The following is a 19199-nucleotide window of genomic DNA, read 5'->3' as shown; positions in this document are numbered from 1 at the left end:
ACCATAAAGAGTTTGGAAATTCTTAAAGATTAACACCTTTGTTACTGCCATAAATCACAGCTCATTTTATTAACAATCTACCGTATATGTATTTGGCAGTGGACTTTGATCCATAGAGATTTACACAATTTCACTTTGTTTTCCCCTTCTATTTTTGTTATTTTTTGTCATTTATTAAATGTCTTTACAATTTAAATTGTTGCTTTAATTGAGTTTGTTTTTATTTTTGTATTTTTGTAAAATTTTGTGATTTTATTGATTTGCTGCAAAAATAATAAAAAGGGAAGGAATGGTTTAGGCAATAATAAATTTGTTAATTGCTGAAGTGCAACAATACTTTTTTTTTGCAAAACACAAATCTAACTACCCTTCTAGACATTAATTACAGGGGGAAGCACCAAGTAATTAAACCAGCCACTACGTCTCAAACTGAAGCAATAACTAAGGAAAGATAGTAAGGTGCTTCAAGTATTGTTTGAACGCTAAAACACTTCACAGAATACCTTGCAGAATGGAACACATTATGACAGAGGTGTCAAACTGCTGGCCCACAGGCTGGGCGCATCACACGGAAACCACGCCTACCCCATTGCCGGCAATGGCAAAATAGTCCTGACACGTTGCGTGATGTCACGTGACATCGCGAGTTTGACATGTCTGTACTACAATGTCTTCTGAACCAGGTTTCTTATGAGAAAACTTTCAATTTAGAACACTCTATCAATAAGACATATTGCAGAGTAATATATCAGTATTGACTGAACTGATAATAGGAAAACTCCGACTCATTTTCCATGTCAAGAGGAAGGTCTCCCTCTGGCCATTCTAGAACACTGTCAACTTTCACACTATTTGGAAGGGAAGACATCAACTTCAGCAAATCTAATCTTGGACAAAATTTTGCCATTTTCTAGTTTCAAAAATTCTTCCTCTAAATATTGAGAAAGAACGCTTCTCTTTAGTTCTAGATTTGTTTCTTTCATTAATCTTTGTGTGTGCTTTCCTTATATATTTATATACATATCTCCTATTTCATCTAAAGATTTCCACAGGTCTTCGCATCATGTTACTTCCCCCCGACATTTAATTATTTGGTGGTTGGTGCATAAGCTGCTTTCATGATCAGAGGGGAAAATTCTTGTCAGTGGTACCTGGTCAGTGAAAACAGTTTTAAGAAAAGTTGTCTCTATTCCTGTTGGCAAGTGACTCGAAGCCCATTCCAACTGACTAATAAAAAAGGCTATCAAAAAGTTAGTGAAAAGAAAAAGATTGGGGAGAAATGGAAAGAAATCACAAGTTATTTTTTTACTTTTTAAATAAAAGGTGTTAGCAACAGCTAAGATTTAGAAGAACCTAATTCTAAAGCCATTTCTGGTCACTTCCTGCTGTTTGCCGGATGATGTAATAGTTGATTCTCCTACCGTGGCCCGGCTGTTGGTGCCCGGGTTCCCTCCCAGCCTGTAGTTGTTGTACGCCAGATGGCTGTATGGATTGTATCCCACAAACCCTGGTGTGCTGGGCATTTGCTGATGGAAACAAATGAGACAAAAACACGAATGAGAAATGAGTCTCAACGAGGAGAACACAGAAAAATGAAAATGGTTTGCAATACAGCATGCAAAAACAACCAGAAATTTAAACACGCAAAATGAGGTGTCGCAGCAACTAGATCCCTCTTCAGAGACAGTAAATTTTCATGAAACCTGCCAAGAAAACAGGAATTTTTCTCTTTAGTATCTTGCCACTGCAGATTCTAGAGTCATAACTTCAAAGCTTCCAACATGATTATGCTGTTTTATCTCTAGCAATTAAAATTTAAACAATGTATAACCAATTTTAGAGGAAGCTAGTTTGTTCAGCTCATACACACAATTACAAATAATATGATCTTAACATTTACTTTGCAGGAAGGAAGAGGGGAGGCTCTCTTCCCCAGTAGTTAGAAAATAATTCTGTCCATGAATGTTTTTCTCCCTCTAAGAGTAAGGGTCTGATCAAAGGAACACTCATCATAAAAAAAATCTCAAAAAGGGAGAGATCTAACACAGAATAATCAATCAGACAATGACTTCAACAGACACATTAATTAGTATGTGAAATCTGTAAGGCAGTATACCGTGCCACAAAATGTCACATAGCACACAGACAGGTAAATATTTCGGTTTCTCTTGCATCTAAAAGCCAATGTAGAATATTTGATACTGTCCTCAGGGTTAGAAAACTGTCCAATGAGGGAGTTTCAAAGTCCATGTTCAGAAAAAATATGCTGATCATTAAAAATCGTTCCTGTCACCTTCTAACCTTTTGCTCGGGCAGAAAAGCCTTTCTTTTAAGACATGATTATACCAGAAAATAATTAACCAGGGTTCTAGTTTTGCAAATGGGAAATTAATGTCAATTTGAAATTTAAAGTCTTGTGGGTCATTCATAGAGAATCTGTGCCCAAACTGATATTTACATGTGTAATTTACAGGCTCATGACAGTAAGGATTGTTCCAGTCCCATTAACAACTAAAAAGTATGTCTATAGTTTCCACTATTTCAAAAATTCATGACTACATTGCATTGTCTCTTAATATCCTAAACTCTCAGAACTTAAATGAGAGAAATTTCCTATCACGTACTGTAATAACAGCGATCCCATTTATTTTGAAAAACAAAATTAAGATGCTTAAATGGCAATCCTTTTGCCATTACAAGAGAGGAAGGTAGGCAAAGATGACTTCAAAACTTTACTATACTTCTCCCACTTACCACCCATCCCACAGTACCATTGTGCCCAAGTTTTGTAGAACACCTCTGGAGATCACAACATCAGTGGTACATTTTTAAAAAATATGATCTTCTTTATGATTGTTGGCAAAATCTATAAATTAACCTGTAGCCTTAAAATGGAATAAAGATAAATTAAATAAACAATGAATAAGTAGATGAATGCCATATATACAAATTTAATGCCTACAACCTTTTAAACTGAGTAAACTGTGAAAATGGGGCTCTGATTGCTCAGTTATGCACTCCATGTTCACACTGTTGTTTCCCCTCTCAAAGATGCCCTTCATAAAACATACATGGGCTCTTTACAATGGTTTATATTCATAACAGGAATTATGTCTCACTTTGCATTCCATTCTTCTCCTATTTGCCCCACAACAGCTCTGTAAGGTAGATTGGGCTGAGAGAGGGACTGATCCAATCAATGAGTGATGAAACTCAAAGGTGTTTTTTCCCCCAAAAAGCAACTGGACTTTGTTTTTCCTTGAAGACATTTCACTTTTCATCTAAGAAGCATCTTCAGTTTTGTTTTTCATAACTGAAGAAGATTCTTGAATGAGAAATGAAACATCTTCAAGGAAAAACAAATACAGCTGCCATTTGAAAAAAGCACCTTTGGGAAAATCATGACTTGGATGACTGAGAATCCCCATTAGACAGCCAATGATGTCCATGGTTGAGAGCAGACTTTAAACCAGGTATCCCCAGTACCAGTCCAACACCTTAAACACTATGTCACACTGACTCTGTTCTATCAAGGAAATTTCAGCACTGAATTGAAATATTTAATATATACCTAATGAAAAACTCTTCTCAATTAATATTTGACTAAAGCAAAAAAGACTTTTTTGCTTTAGTCAAATATAATTGGGAAGATCTATCTATCTATCTATCTATCTATCTATCTATCTATCTATCTATCTATCTATCTATCTATCTATCTATCTATCTATCTATCTATCTATCTATCTATCAAACCTGAACAGTCTCTTCTGCTCCACTAATCCTTATGTTGGGGTTTATAGATGGGGATGCTGAGCAATCATCTTTATTGACTGTTGAAAACTAGGAATCTTCCATTTGGTATACATGGTAGCTTACTTTGAGACCATTTGGCCATGACAGTCCAAGGAATCAATATTTCCACTGCAAAAGGAAATATTCTGTTCTTGAATTCTATGAAGGTGTCATCCAAATATGAGGCTGGCTCCTTTTGAATTTAGCTTCATTTAATTATATACCGTATTAAATGGAATAATCAAAATTATTCTCCTGATTCTAGATGTCTGATATTTTGTTTTGTTGATGGTGCAAGTGGGCATGTTGTCTATGTACAACATGCACAGAAAACCAGGAACAGCTTTCAAAGCAGCTATAATAATTTTTTTGTTAACACAGTGACAAAACATGTTTGTAATCATCCTAGCATTTATGTTATTTAAATTGAATCCATTTGTTTCGTATTTAGTCAGGCCTTTTGACTTTCTATATAACCTGTGGCATCCATATCGTATTCCACAAATACGAACAACACAATTATTACGAAGATCAAAAAGGCCACATTTTTAAATTTACTAAAAATTACAAATAATTACTGAAAGTTACGCCATGAGTATTTTACCTGTTCCTTTTATTTTGTAATGGTTATATTTTATATTTGCAGTGATTAGCATAATACTGAATGTTCCAGAATCTGCAGCTGTGGTTAAGGCTTGTTTCCATACCTAAATGTTTAGTTTCACCTCTTATTATTTCCCATTCCGCTACACCTTTTTATCCTTATATATGCCACCCTGCCTTGCCCAAAACCAGATATGTAAAAGATATTAAAGAAGCTATAAATTTGCAAATAAAGGTAAATAGTCTCATATACTATGTGGATAGCAAACTGTTAACAATAGAGCAATCAGTTGATACAAATATGGTACTGATACATGAGGAAAGAAAGAGGGAAGAATGAAGATTCACTGGATCAAGGAGAAAAATATTTATAAAAAGAATCGTTGATACTGAGCTTTTTCTCAGGGCCACCTAATTTGTTAACACATTATTGAGCTAAAAGTTATTTGAAGCCTCGTAACTCAATATCTGTTGGGGGGAAAAAAGAAGCATGGGAAATAGGAATTATACAAAATAGAACTGAGTCAAACAAACAAAATCAAGGAGATTCTGGTTTAGAATACTAATCTATGTTTTGGGCTTACGAAAATGAGCCTTGGCAATAAACATTCTCTCCTCTTTAATAATTAATGATTTATTACTATATCTGAATCTAAATAAACTGTTTCTTTAAAAAAGGAAGACAATTTAAAGCTAATTTATTCATAAGCACAGTTAGAACTAACCAAGATTCATTTGGTTTCAGATTTAGTTAATGTCAAAGTAAAAACCTGCAATTTTCTTCAAAGATCAGACTAGGGCAGTGCTGGCGAACCTTTTAGAGATTGAGTGCCCACACTGCAACCCAAAACCCACTTATCTATCGCGGGGTGCCAGGTGGGTGTGGCCCACTGGGTGGTCATGGCAGATTGGGTGGGTGTGGCCAAGGTGGGCATGGTCATGTCAATGTTGCTCGTGGAGAGGGACACCTGTGGGGGGTGGGCAGGGATGGAGGAAATCCAGGGGGTCTCTGGCAGGAGGCTCGTCCTGTGGGGTGAAGCAAGACAGGGTGGGGGTGCCATAACCATGGGGCAAGGGCCGGGCCGGCTGCTGCCTGACACCACCAGCCCCCGCACACAGAGGCCAGCGAGTGCACAGGGGCCGACGGTGTATATCAGCAGCCACAACCTGCCGGCTCCTCAACCGGCGCACTCTGGGGCTCCGCAGCCCACCATCAGCAGTTCAGAGAAGCCGCCTCTGAGCTGGATGGCCAGCTGACAGTTGAGGAGGCGATGCAGTGGGTTTTGCCCAGGAAAAGGAAAGCATGCGAGGCCAGGAGGGATGGGATGGGGGGGAGGGAAACCAGCCGTGCCAGGATGCATCCGGCCACGTGGGACCTTGGTGAGTTAGCGGGCGGCTGCTTGAAGAGGGACGGTTGCCATCTCTGGGGCATGGTGAGTGTGCCCACAGAGAGGGCTCTGAGTGCCGCCTCTGGCATGCGTGCCATAGGTTTGCCACCTCTGGACTAGGGAATCGGTAGAAGCACACAGGTCTAAGATATAGTTCAGTATTATGTTCAGGTCAGATCACTGTGTAACATGCTATCCTGTTTAGAAAGTTCAACTAATTCAAGAATATCTACATTAAAAAGAAACCCCTCTATAAAATACACCTATATTTAAAATATTGTCATATCATACTGTACCATACAATGTTTGTTAAAAAATGGAAATAATTTGTAGATATTAAACATAAAGGTAAAGGTACCCCCGCACATGCGTGCTAGTTGTTTCCAACTCTAGGGGCCGGTGCTCATCTCCGTTTCAAAGCCGAAGAGCCAGCGTTTGTCCGAGGACGTCTCGGTGGTCATGTGGCCGGCATGACTAGATACCAAAGGCGCACAGAACGCTGTTACCTTCCCACCGTAGTGGTCCCTATTTTTCTACTTGCATTTTTACGTGCTTTCGAACTGCTAGGCTGGCAGAAGCTGGGACGAGTAACAGGCGCTCACTCTGTTACGTAGCACTTGGGATTTGACTCACCAAATTGCCAACCTTCTGATCGACAAGCTCAGCGTCTTAACCTACTGAGCCACCACGTCCCTTATATTAAACAGACAATGTAGTAAAAATACTGAATTTTGCTGGTGTATTTGTATACATATACATGCATGCATGTATGTACAGTATGTATGAAAACAGCTAAAGGATAGAAAGTAGGGGCAATTTCAAATACAGGTCAAATATAGCTTGTTTTCTTTACAATACAAAATAATACAGTATATAGCACAACATTACAGGAAAGATGAATGCGTGATTAGCTAACAGTTTTTATGGTAGATAAGTTAATAACCTTGGAATCACATGCTTTCTCTTGTGTCTACAATTTCCTTCTATCAGCTGAATTTGCAGCCCACGGGTGTGGACAAAAAGTTTTCCTCCCAATTGAATAGGAGGAAATATACCAAGGAACAAAGAATACCAAATTACTTTGTAAGTCAAATAATGCGTTAGGTCACATAAAGTGTCATCAACAACTACTCTAATAGCTGTCCTTCCCTCTGGCTGAGTGGAAAATTTCACATTTAGTAATAGAATACATTAAAATTATTACTCTAATCTTAAAACCATATTTATTAAACTCCTAGATCTTCAGCTAATCCAAATGAAAATGCTTTCAATACACTTCAAAATCATGAAACTTTGATCCATGTATTTCAAATCTATAATGTAACATCTAGGAATTCCTGTGCAAGTGTCCCTACAACACACATCCACATACCTAAAGGATTGAAATGCTCAGTGGTCATTCTCATATTTTAAAATGTGGTATGTCATAAGAAATAAAGAGGTTAAGCAGAAAGCATTTTTCATTTTATTTCTTCAACTTTTTGTATTTGATATCTATTTTATGCTTTTAAACAAACTTTTGAGGACATATATTATCCTTTTTAAAACACAAAATGCAGCAACAAAATCAAGTCAAATCTTTATTCAGTAATAGATCTGCAAATAAAACACAAGAGTTACAGTTATGATAAAAAGAAAAATATATTTATTTTAAAGTATCTTAAAAGGGTTAGAGTTAATATTATGGCATATTGTGCAGACCATAGACCAGAACATGGCTGAGGTCAAGGAAATAAAATCAGATTGATCAAATAATAACTTCGTTTGTCTTTTGGGGATAGCTTTGGATGGAATAGGATAAGTATTCAGAAAGAGGACAACGAAGAGCTTTAGAAGCAACATACTGGGACAATGTTCACTCAGGACAGCTGTCAATATGAAATAAGAAAATTGAGGAAGATAAATTTCTTGATGTTGCAATTTAATCAAGCAAGGAGGGCCTCATTCCTGCCAATGCAAGCGCTCTGCCAATAGTATTCAAAATTTGCAGGTACAGCTTATAAAATGTCTACAGTATCTGGAAACCCCTGAAGTCTTTGCTGTAATTTTTGGATTCTTTAATTAGACTGGGGGGGGATCTGTATATTAAGTGGAATTTAGAAAAATTTGGCAAAAAATGATTGTCATTTGGGCCTAGTCTGTCATTGAAGTCTTCTGAAATGATGATATGGGCAGTGGAAAGGTGTAATTAAATACCCCTAATTTAATTTTCCACTTTTCCCCAAATTTGAAAAATGCATGATCAAGGGATGTTGGGAAATAAATAGAAGTTAAAGTGAGAAGCAATTTCTCTTCAGTAAAGTTAAGAATAGTTATTTGTGTAAGGTTGTAAGATAGATCTATTGACATAATCTTAGTATTTGGAGTGGTTGAAATATAGATGTTCAGAGCAACATGATGTCTCCCTCAATCAATGCTAGGAACTGCTGAGAGAGATAATGGTTTATATCACAAATAAAGAGATCATTTATTGACCAAACCAAATCAATGGCTATTTTATGTGTTGCCACTAGAGGTTCTCTCAAATTGCCCTGTCCTCAATAATATCAGCCTGTTCTGAATTTGTGAGTAGTGAATTAGATTTTTTCCCCAAAAAACAATCTATGCACTGACTTGCTGTAGGTAGAACAGTTTTTGCACAGGCAGTAATCTCTTTGGGGGGGAGGGGCGAGAGCTGGTAAAGTGTCCTTGAGGTTATCTGAAGTTGAGTTGTCACATTTGTTCTTTAAAGTGGCAATACTCCCTCAGCCAGATTGGTTCAGGGGTGGCCAGGTTCCTCTGAGCACAACTCATGTTTTAGAAAAACTGAAAAAAGTATGAAGAAAGGGCCTCACTTTAAACAACGTATTGGAAATTGTGACCGGCTTAAAAGTAAGCAAAATTTGCTCTCAGCTTTTGGTAGAGGGGAAACCCCTCAGCCTGCTATAAATCAATCACTTATTTTTCACAGCATGTAACTGGCTTGAAGATAAGATAATTAGTCTTTTTGTTCCCCAACAAACTTTTTATTCTATTATTTAATATTTCTAAGGTGATTTGTTTAGGCTGCGGGTAGAATTACAATTTAAATTTTTCTTTTGGTTACATGCCCACCGGAGACTTGTTTCTCATTCTTTCCCACAGGAATGGTCAGCTCTCTGATAGTTGTTTTCTCTTTTCCTTGGTGTAGGAGTAAGGTTGCCCATGTTTTCCCTGCTGGTTGCTTTTTGGCACATTTGAGACTGAAAAATCTGTGCTTTAGCAGAGTTGTTTTACAAAGATGTTTTTTAACGAGTCCACTTTGATTTTAACTGTGGGCAACAAGTCAAAGACATAAAGCACTGTTTTCCCTGGTTAAAAAGTTAATTACGCTTTCATTATTTAAGTTTATCAGGTTAATATTCACATCCTCGTCCTGTAATAACTGCAGCTGCAGAGCAGATTGCAGCATGTGTTCAGAGGGGGGAAGAGTTCACTTCCATTGAGGAGAGATCTTTAAGCTGTTGACTTTTGAACTCTGCTTGTAGATCCCACTCTAAAACATCATATCCAATGGAGGGGTTTGAGGGAGTAACAATACTTACACGAGTTGGCTTCCTTTTCTTTTTGGCTTTCTGTTTTTTGCGCTTGGACGCAGCTTGTGTAGGATGTCTCTTCTTACTTTTTCCCATGATGGTTAGGAATGTCCTGGAGTTTTCTCAGCTCTTTCTAAGTGCTGAGGCTTCCAATAAGGCAACGGAAGATGGTATTTAAAACAATAGTTTTAACATACCATGATAAAATGAAATAGAGTGATAAGAAATAAAAATACGGTGATAAAGAAATACTTTTCCGGAGGAGCTATTTACAGTGGTTGCTGCCTCTCCGCCATCTTAGCTCCTCCTCCTCCTCCTCCAATTGTCTCTCTATATTTGGGGTGGAAACCAAATTAAAATCCCATAGCATAGAAAAGTATTTCAGTTGAGCAACAAAATAAGGCAAAAGGCAAAGGAGAATTAATTTTATTTATTTGCTGGTAAAAATGTCTAAAGTATTTAGTTAAGCTTATCTGGGAAAGTGTCTGCAAAGAATCTGTAAAGAAAACTTGCTACTTTTATAACAGTTGTATGGTAAATAGACAGCAAATCTATATGCAGAAAAAATATTGTGTGGGTTAGTTTGTTAAACTATTCAACAGGGGCAGCAATAATTATATATTTTAATATCTCTTAAATAATACCTCTGCTATTGGTTTCTTATGATTTATCAATTGTTGTCTATTATGTTCTATGACCTATTACTTGCTGTTTATATGTAAACTGTGAGCTTATGTACGAGAGACAAATTCCTTGTGTCCAATCACACTTGGCCAATAAAGAATTCTATTCCATGATTCTATGATAATTTATCTCTAGAGACAGATAGATCACATGGGACCTACAGATTATCTTATTAAAAATAAATAAAATCAAAATCTCTTTCACATGAGTGCCTGTATAATTCAAGATCATCAAAGAGATCAGACGGTGCTTCTCAAAGAACCAAGCAGAAAGCAACTGAAAGAGGAAGATCACAGAGATCTTTTTTTGAGATATTCCTAAAGTCTGTAAATGTTACAGGAATACAATCCTCAACATTAGAATATTTCGACTGCTCAATAATACTGACTACTGGGTCATTATTCTTGATCGAAAGCATGGAAATCATGCAAGCAATAGAAAATTTTGAAGAATAAACCATTAGCAAGATGCTAAATTTTCTGAGGTTGCAAATGATACAGTAGTCCTCAGTTCATGATCACAATTGAGCCCAAAATTTATGTTGCTAAGCGAGACATTTGTTAAGTGAATTTTGCCCCATTTTACGACCTTTCTTGCCAAAGTTGTTAAGTGAATCACTGCAGTTGCTAAATTAGTATCATGGTTAAGTGAATCTGGCTTTCCCATTGACTTTGCTTGTGAAAGGTCACAAAATGGGATAACATGACCCTGGGGCGCTGTTATAAATATGAGTCAATTGCCAAGCATCTGAATTTTGATCAAGTGACCATGGGGATGATGCAATAGTTGTAAGGGTGAAAAATGGCCATAAATCATTTTTTTCAGTGCCTTTGTGACTTCAAATGGTCACTAAATGAACTGTTATAAGTTGAGGACTAGCTCTACTTAGATGAACTATAGTTTTAACAAAGTGGCAGGAAGAATACATTGCATAAAATATTATTATCACTGACAATTTAAAAATAATCTATAGTATGGGGAAGTGATATATATCAGGACAATCTTTTTACCCATTGTACCACTTTTAGGATATGACAACATCCGAGTACCACCAGTTGCCTAGCAAGGTATCAAAAACTTGGATGACCTCCCCCCCAAAAAGGAAAAAAGTGATGAAGTACAGGTAGTCTTCAACTTACAATAGTTCACTTAGTAACTGTTCGAAGTTACAATGGCAATGAAAAAAGTGCCCCCAAGCCCCAGCTGAGCAAGACACCTGCCTGGGGGCGCTCTTCCTCCTGTCCGAGGTTTTCATTGTTGTGAGCATTTCTGTTGAGGATTGGCAGTGGAGATGGTGTGGGGGTGTGTGTTTGGTTTTTATTCCCCCCTCCTCTGCTGGGTGGTTGCAGCAGGTTTTGGTCACTTCACCTGACCCTGGGACACTGTGACCGTCATAAAGATGAATCAGTTGCCAAGCATCTGAATGTAAATCACAATACCCTGGAAATGCTGCAACATTCCAGCTGATCGGCGCTTCTTCTGGACTTAGCAAAAGTGCCAGAATCAGCGCTGAGCTCCAGCTGGAGCCTGGCGCTGATCCTGGCACTTCTGCTGAGCCCTGACAGCCCTGCAGCTCCAGTCATCTCTCGCTCAGGCTTGTGCGGTGCTGCCACTGGTTCAGCTCATTCCCCTCCACCGCTGCTACTTTTCTAGGATGGTCGCGTACCACCTGCCAGGTGCCAATGTACCACAGGTGGTACCGGTACCACTGGTTGAAACGCCCTGATATATATCTTATTTCAATATACTTCAAATTTCATTAACTTCAAAAACTAATTTCTTGGGTAAAGACAAAGTGAAATATTTTTAAATGGGCAAATTTAAGATTCTTATCCTAATATCTGGTATCAAGTATATGCTTCTGTTCTGTTCTGTTTTAAACCATTCTATAATGATGCAGAAAAACAATCATGTGACAAATGCATAAATCATTACTCAAGAAGACTGCTTTAGAAATACAGGTGAAAATCAAATCTGCAAACATCATTTATATGTATCTCACAATTACCCCATCCCAAAGATAGCTATGAACAACAGATTTCTTAAGCCTAGATTTAATTGTAGCCTTTTATTTTCCAAGTTATTTCTTTTTATCATCTATTCTTCAGTCTGTGCACCACAAATGTCAACATTTTTAATCAAGAATTTTATCTTTTATTGTTTAGACCAGAACTGTTACATTTCACTAAGGATTGAAAACTTTATATACCATTTTGTACAGTTTTTTCTGCTTTTATCTCATAGTTACAAAACAATTTTTTTTCACAAAGCCTCTACTTCTCAGTCTTTAAAAATAAATACAAGATGAAAATAGCATATTAGGAAAAACTATCCCATTATTAACAATACACATGCTTTTGCTTAGCACAGGCATGTCAAACTCGCGAACATCATGTGATGTTGCATGACGTATCGCAACTTTTTCCCCAATGCCGGCAAGGGGTGGGTGCAGTTTAGGCGTGATGCATCCGGCCTGTGGGCTGGCAGTTTGACATGCCTGGCTTAGCATATTATAAAGACAATATCTGCTTTCTGATTTCTAATGATGTATAGCCATAGCCTTTTATAATATATTTAGATATAAGGTTTTTTTTAGAGATATATCAACACTGAATTCACTTAAAAGTGCAACCTTTGTAAACACTAAAAACAAAAATATTTCCAAAATTAAACTTTAGACGTCAGATCAAATGGAATGATATCATAAGACAGAGAGTGAATTCTGTACACATGGAAAGTTCAAATCTTTATTTTTTAAATAAATCCTGCCAACTGACAGGATTCCAAAAACATCTTGGTGTTGATTTCAGGCAAAGTTTAATCTTACTGGGTGACAGGATACATAAAACTTGTCCCTTGCATTGTCTCTGTGGGGCTAAAATGAAATCAGGGATCAGAGTTTGCAAAATAAAAAAAAAAACTTCCATACTTACGGTTGTGGGGGCTGGAGTGGGTGGTGGAGCATAAGATGGCCTTTCTGTTTTAAAAAGAAGGGGGAAAATAACTATGTTGAGGTATTATAACACAGGGACTTCAAATTAAGTTTTGAACAGCAAATCAAAATATGAATGAATAAAAAAATACCTATGCAACTCTACAACATAGTTCACATGTTACAGGAATGCCCAAGCTGTGGATTTTAAGGTCGTATGCAATTCTTGAAAGTTAAGCGGTGAATGAAAAAAACAAGTTCAAGAATATTCAAAAAATACAGGACCCTTATTCTATGTCCTATTAGTCTCCTAGCTAGACCCTAGACCACAGGTTTGCAACCCGCGGCTCCGGAGTCGCATGCGGCTCTTTCAGCCGTCTCCTACGGCTCCTAGTCCTCTGCCATGTGCAGTCCAAAAAAAAAAGTGGGACTAAAAAAGTTCAACCAATCAATTCAAATATGCAGGGTAGGTGCATATCTCGCCTTGGCTCCACTCTTCAGTCAAACCCTGTTCTGCGCATGCGCGCATGTGCACACATTTTTTGCGGCTCCCAGTTTTTCCTTTTGTGAGGGAACCGGTTCCGAGTGGCTCTTTCACTGTTTCAGGTTGCTGACCCCTGCCCTAGACTTATCCGCTTGTTCCTTTTCTCATGTAAATGGATGTTTAGTCTTTACATGGGTTATGATTTATTTTGCTTTGCCTAGTAAAGGACATCCTATGCATATGAGACAGAATAGTGCTAAATCTCTGTCCTTATTCTTCATTTAACAGGTAACAAAATTTCAAAATTTTTGCATAAGTGCCTGTACCCAGCAACCAAAGTAATGTCCAAACGTTTATTTTGCAAAAAGTACTCATAGTACTCTCAAAACCAAATGGAAGACTCAACTTTAAGGAAGTTAAATCTAGGATTAATTCAATGGTGGTCAACATCAAGGTCCATATAAAGCGATCCTGACACAATACAGGGATTGCAGAGAAAGGATGGCATGGATGTAACAATGTTTAGAGATGACTAAATCTGAGATCTATTTTAATGTCAAGAGTCAACCCATTGTACTGGTTTGAATCCAGACTTTAATATGCATACAACAGAGCAAATGAAAATTAATGACTGAAATAATTATTTTACGTTTGACTTTGTAACAGTTATTTATTGCTGTAACTTACTTATTAATCAGCTCATTTTTTTGTACTTTCTTAAAAGTTACTAAACTTGCCACCGGCATTATGACCATCCTTATCCATGTGGCGAATCACAGAGCAAACTGTGTATCTGACATATAAGACTGAACTAAATACATTTATCTTATTTAGAAATAATAGGTTAAAATACAGGTAGTCCTCGACTTATGACAATGAGTCCAAAATTTATGTTGCTAAGTGAGACATTTGTTAAGTGAGTTTTGCCCCATTTTGTGACTTTTCTTGCCATAGTTGTTAAGTTAGTAATCCAGTTGTTATGTAAACCTGGCTTCCCCATTGACTTTGCTTGTGAAAGGTTGCACAAGGTGATCACATGACCCTGGGACATAGCAACTATCATAAATATGAACCAGTTGCCAAGTATCTGAATTTTGACCACATGACAATGGGATGCTGCAACGGCCATAACTGTGAAAAATGCTCCTAATTCTTTTTTTTTTCAGTTCAGTTGTAACTTTGAAAAGTCACTAAATGAACTATTGTAAGTTGATGACTACTTGTATAGCCTTAAACAATGGCTTATTGAAACTTGGTTTGCTGAATAGTCCATAAAATTAATTTCAATACTAATTACCTTTGGCAAGATAGGTGGCATTCAAGTTCGATAAAAATAAAAATAATCCCAAAATATAATACTTGATATCCCACAATATATAGGTAGTCCTTGACTTTCAACCATAATTGAGCCCCAAAACTCCATTGTTAAATAATACAGTTGTTAAGTGAATTTTGCCCCATTTTATGATCTTTCTTGCCAAAGTTAGGTAAATCACTGCAGTTGTTAAATGAATCTGGCTTCCCCATTGACTTGGCTAGTCAGAAGGGAATTATGTGATCCTGGAACATTGCTACCATGATAAATATACATCAATTGCCAAATGTTTGAATTTTTATCATATGACCATGGGAATGCTGCAATGGTCGCATGAAAAATGTTCATAAATCGCTTTTTCCAGTGCTGTTGTAACTTTGAACAGCCACTAAATGAATGGTTGTAAGTTGAGGACTACCTGTACTAATACAAAACCAAAGAAGCCACATTAGTGTATTGTGATATTTGAACACATATGTGCTAAATGGAGCTTGTTCTAAACCAGGTTTGTCCACAGGTATAACCTATGCCAGGAGTATCAAGCTTGCAACGTCAAGTGACGTGTTGCAACGTATCATGACTTTTTTGCCATTGACAAAAATGGGGTGGGCACAGTTTTGCTATGATGCATCCGGCCCACAGGCTGGCAGTTTGATACCCCTGACCTATGCTGAGCTACCAAATAATAACTTCTATGAATACTGTAGATTAAATTAAGAACAAAATACAGCTTAACTTACTTGACATTTTGGTAGATAGGTTTCAATCAGAGGAAATTAGATCTGAAAAACAGCAATAACAAAATGCTGTAAAATAAAGTCTATCTTGGCCTGTTATACTGGTTGGTCCACTGCAGTTCATTAATAACTCCTACAGTTAACACACAAATGGAAGAGAATATATAAAGACACAAATACTCCTTAGTGAGTTATAATTTTAAACAATGGTAAACTTATTTGTAGTTCCTGAGCTCTGAAGTATATGAATAACTTACAATCAAGAGTTACTGTTAAAGAAATATACCAAAAATCCTATTTCTTAGAAACATTAGAAGCATCTTATAAAAATTAATATGGTGAGACATTATTGATGTTCAAGTCCTGCTTGTAGTCTACAATTCAATTTTTTTATTACTAGTGTGATATGACCAATTTGGATCACAGAAGTATTCTATTAGGTATTTTAAGTCATTTTGTATATATGAAGAGATGGAGATAAGAAAATATACAAGTAGCAACAAGGGTCAAAATCAATTGTTGTATTTTACAGTTAGCATTATCCATACATCATACTTGTGCAACTTGTTTAGAAACTGTGTGAAGACTGCATTGATACCTAATTATGGGAAGAATGAAATGATAACAAGAATAAATGTGAAATCTAATGTTAATACTTTGATGAGTGTGCCCGGATAGATTGTCAGAATTCATTTGGTGACATTTGGTGACAACAGGTATCAATGTGAGAAAGGAGCATATGCTCACAATTTTTTTAAAAAAAGTATATGATAAATACATTTGAATTATGGAATAATGTCCAGTTTTCATTAATAAGATTTGAAGGCTGGTTGTTGAATGTGATAGAAATGGTTAGCAAATTGTACAACACTAAACAGAGAGTAAAGAAAGGATTTGTGATGTCCTCTTGTTTGTTTAATATGTTTATGGATATAATAATGCTTATGATGATATTAGAAGTTTTATTATTTATTTAATTTGGATGTTGCCCAATTCCAACCAACTCTATTGGACATGAGCATAAATGCGTATATACTTTTCTATAATCTGCACCAAAAACTTTTAAGGAACACAAGTATGAAAATCTATATTCTACTAAAACTCTTGCTCCTATCTTAGCTGGCAAAACAGTGCAGCATAGCCAACTATTTTTGAATCTAGATATTTCAAATGGACTAATAACAGAAAGTGTCCAAAATATGGAACCTATGATTTCTGTAGAATTAAAATTTGGCTGTGTATATGACTGCTTTTACTCTTTTTGTTATGCAGAAGTGAGAGACATATAAGGAGAAATTAAGTACAGTGGAAATGTGGGGTATTTAAGAATTCTGTGTGCTAGAGTAAAAGGACATAATATAAGGCAGGGGTCTTCAAACTTGGCCCTTTTATGATTTGTGGACTTCAACTCCCAAAATTCCGCAGCCAGGCACGCTGGCTGAGGAATTCTGGGAGTTGAAGTCCACAAGTCATAAAAGGGCAAATTTGAAGACCCCCGATATAAGGAATGCATGAGTGCTGAATGAAGGAGGGCTGTGAATGACAGGTAGAAAGAGCATAAGATGGTTTGGTTCTCTAGAAAAAATTACAACATACACAACACAAGCAAAAGGAAGCAGAGTGAATAAATCATGGGGAAAGGGAAGATCAGGGAAGTTGTGATTGAACTTGATAAGATTTTCAAAGAGAGGGAAGCGATAAGCTTGAAAACAAAAGATTATGCATGAAGTTGTATATACTGACATAGTGGAATAGGAGATGGTTAATGTAAACTAGTTTTAGCAATGTTTCTTTTTCAGTTTATTATTTTTACACTTTTTCTGCTCTTTGCATAATGCTGTTTAATCTGAAAGAAACTGCGTGATGTGGGTACGTAGTATTTCCCTCCAATTCCATGGTTAGTCTTAAGAATAGAATAAATGCTTATTCATTGCTTTTTTTTACTTTATTCTGCTTTTTTGGTATTTACATGCTACTCATGACAAGGATCTGATATTTTAGATTTCACAAGTCATAATGCACTTGGATGACACAAAAACTTCATTAGCGTGATACACCAAACCTTTTTAAAAAAATAGGCTACTGAATAAACCTATGTTTACACATTGTAATATCTAGACACAGAATACATTAAATCACAACCAAGCCAACTACATTTTGGCTTAGATGATACATCATATATTTTTATAAACTTTATAGTTTAAAATACCATCAAAAGTAAAAGGTTAGCAGAAATAAGATTTGATGGACTTCAGTACATTTCATCTTCAGTGTTTTTATTCTTCATAGATGCTACTAGCTGAAACCTCCATGTGTATTCCAGTTCCTTTGGCTTGCTGGCATAGGATAAAACAAGTAACTCTCAGCTTTTTAAAAGTACTTAAAGGTACCCAAGATACATTTGCTTCATTTTACTAGTAATCTTTACAATACCTATAACTAAAACATTATACTGTCGACGAGGAACGAGAGAAAATCGTTCACAGTCCACTACCCTCTTATGTCATCTGATCTGAATCAATACCATATGAAGCAAAAACAAAAGGTAGGGCAAAAAGTATTAAGCTTATATCTCAAGACTTTAAAAGCAAGTACTCTGAAGTTAAAAGCTCTACCCGTCGCTTTAACAGAAAACAATAAAATCCACCCCTTCGCCCCCCCCCGCGGGCCTTGCATTTGTTCTTCATCTCGGCCGACAGAAGGAAGTTAAAAAGTAAGAAGAAAAATCTTCCAACGGTTACTGCAGTGGGAAGGCCCGTCGTAAGTGGGAAGATTTCCGTCTCACACCGTCTCTTTAAGAGACATCAAGTCCGGGCTCCGCGGACTCACCAGCTTCGCGCCAGACGCCCGGGCCTCTCTCTCTCCTTTCTCTCAGAACCCAAAAGGAACCAGGTAGATACAGATCGTAGCTTCCGTTTCCGCTTCGGCATATTCCAAACAATTCCTCAAATTTGCAGGTTGCAACAAACCTTCAAACTATTTTTTTAAAAAAAAATGTGTTATTTTTCCGTCCCAGTAAAAAGAGTTGGATTTTTCGTGTAATTTTCTCCCCTCCCCTTTTCTCTCCTTAAAGGGTCTGGGTTCAATTGTTGCGAAACTGCGAATTCATATGACATGACATTTCCCTCTGCAAGATAGGAACGTCTTTGCCGGGAAAAAAAGGGGCGGGCCGGGGGAGGGAAACAGGGAACGCGTTTGCGCGTTAGTTCACGTGGAGGCGAAAAGGCGTTTATGAAAAATTTAAAACTCCGGAAGTCTGTTTATTTGATATATATCTATTGTTACCCAGGTTCTCCGTGGTTAACGGCAGCTATACAGTAATCAACAAAAACTAAGTTACAGCAAAGATATAATACAACATTTATAGCATAAATCTTAAAAATGTAAGAAGGTCACAGAAGGCTACAGAAGGTCAATATGCGGAGTAGCCTGTTTCACGTTGTGGATGCATCCATGAAGAATAGCATCTGTAAAATACCTGTTCCCTCCGTGAAGCAGAAATAGCTTCTCTGGACTGGATATGGAAAGTTTTGGCTGTGAACTCAAAGTAGTCCTAGTTCCCTTTCTGGTTTGCAATATTGACAATAAGCAAGCCGGATTTCAAAGAAGCAGAAGAACTACAGATCAAATTGCCAACGTTTGCTGGATTATGGAGAACGCAATGGAGTTCCAAAATAGATCTACTTCTGCTCCATTGTTTATGCTAAAGC

At 37.0% G+C, this 19199-nt stretch overlaps 1 protein-coding gene across 3 annotated transcripts in view; it reads right to left on the bottom strand.

Moving 5' to 3' along the window:
- The window catches only part of SMARCE1 (SWI/SNF related BAF chromatin remodeling complex subunit E1), a 44697-nt gene extending 26302 nt beyond the window's left edge, over positions 1 to 18395 (bottom strand). For all 3 annotated transcript variants that reach the window (XM_081344867.1, XM_081344868.1, XM_081344869.1), the window contains exons 1-4: positions 18319 to 18395; positions 15493 to 15534; positions 12955 to 12998; positions 1422 to 1526 (exon numbers count right to left, since the gene is read on the bottom strand). In XM_081344867.1, the coding sequence (XP_081200993.1) occupies positions 1422 to 1526; positions 12955 to 12998; positions 15493 to 15499 (156 nt within the window). In that variant the 5' untranslated portion in view covers positions 15500 to 15534; positions 18319 to 18395. The remainder of the gene's footprint in view (positions 1 to 1421; positions 1527 to 12954; positions 12999 to 15492; positions 15535 to 18318) is intronic.
- Between the last annotated feature and the right edge of the window lie 804 nt (positions 18396 to 19199).

Source organism: Vipera berus, assembly GCF_964194415.1.
Source record: "Vipera berus genome assembly, chromosome: Z".
NCBI classification, from domain to species: Eukaryota; Metazoa; Chordata; class Lepidosauria; order Squamata; family Viperidae; genus Vipera; species Vipera berus.
This window is presented reverse-complemented; position numbering and strand designations above follow the sequence as displayed.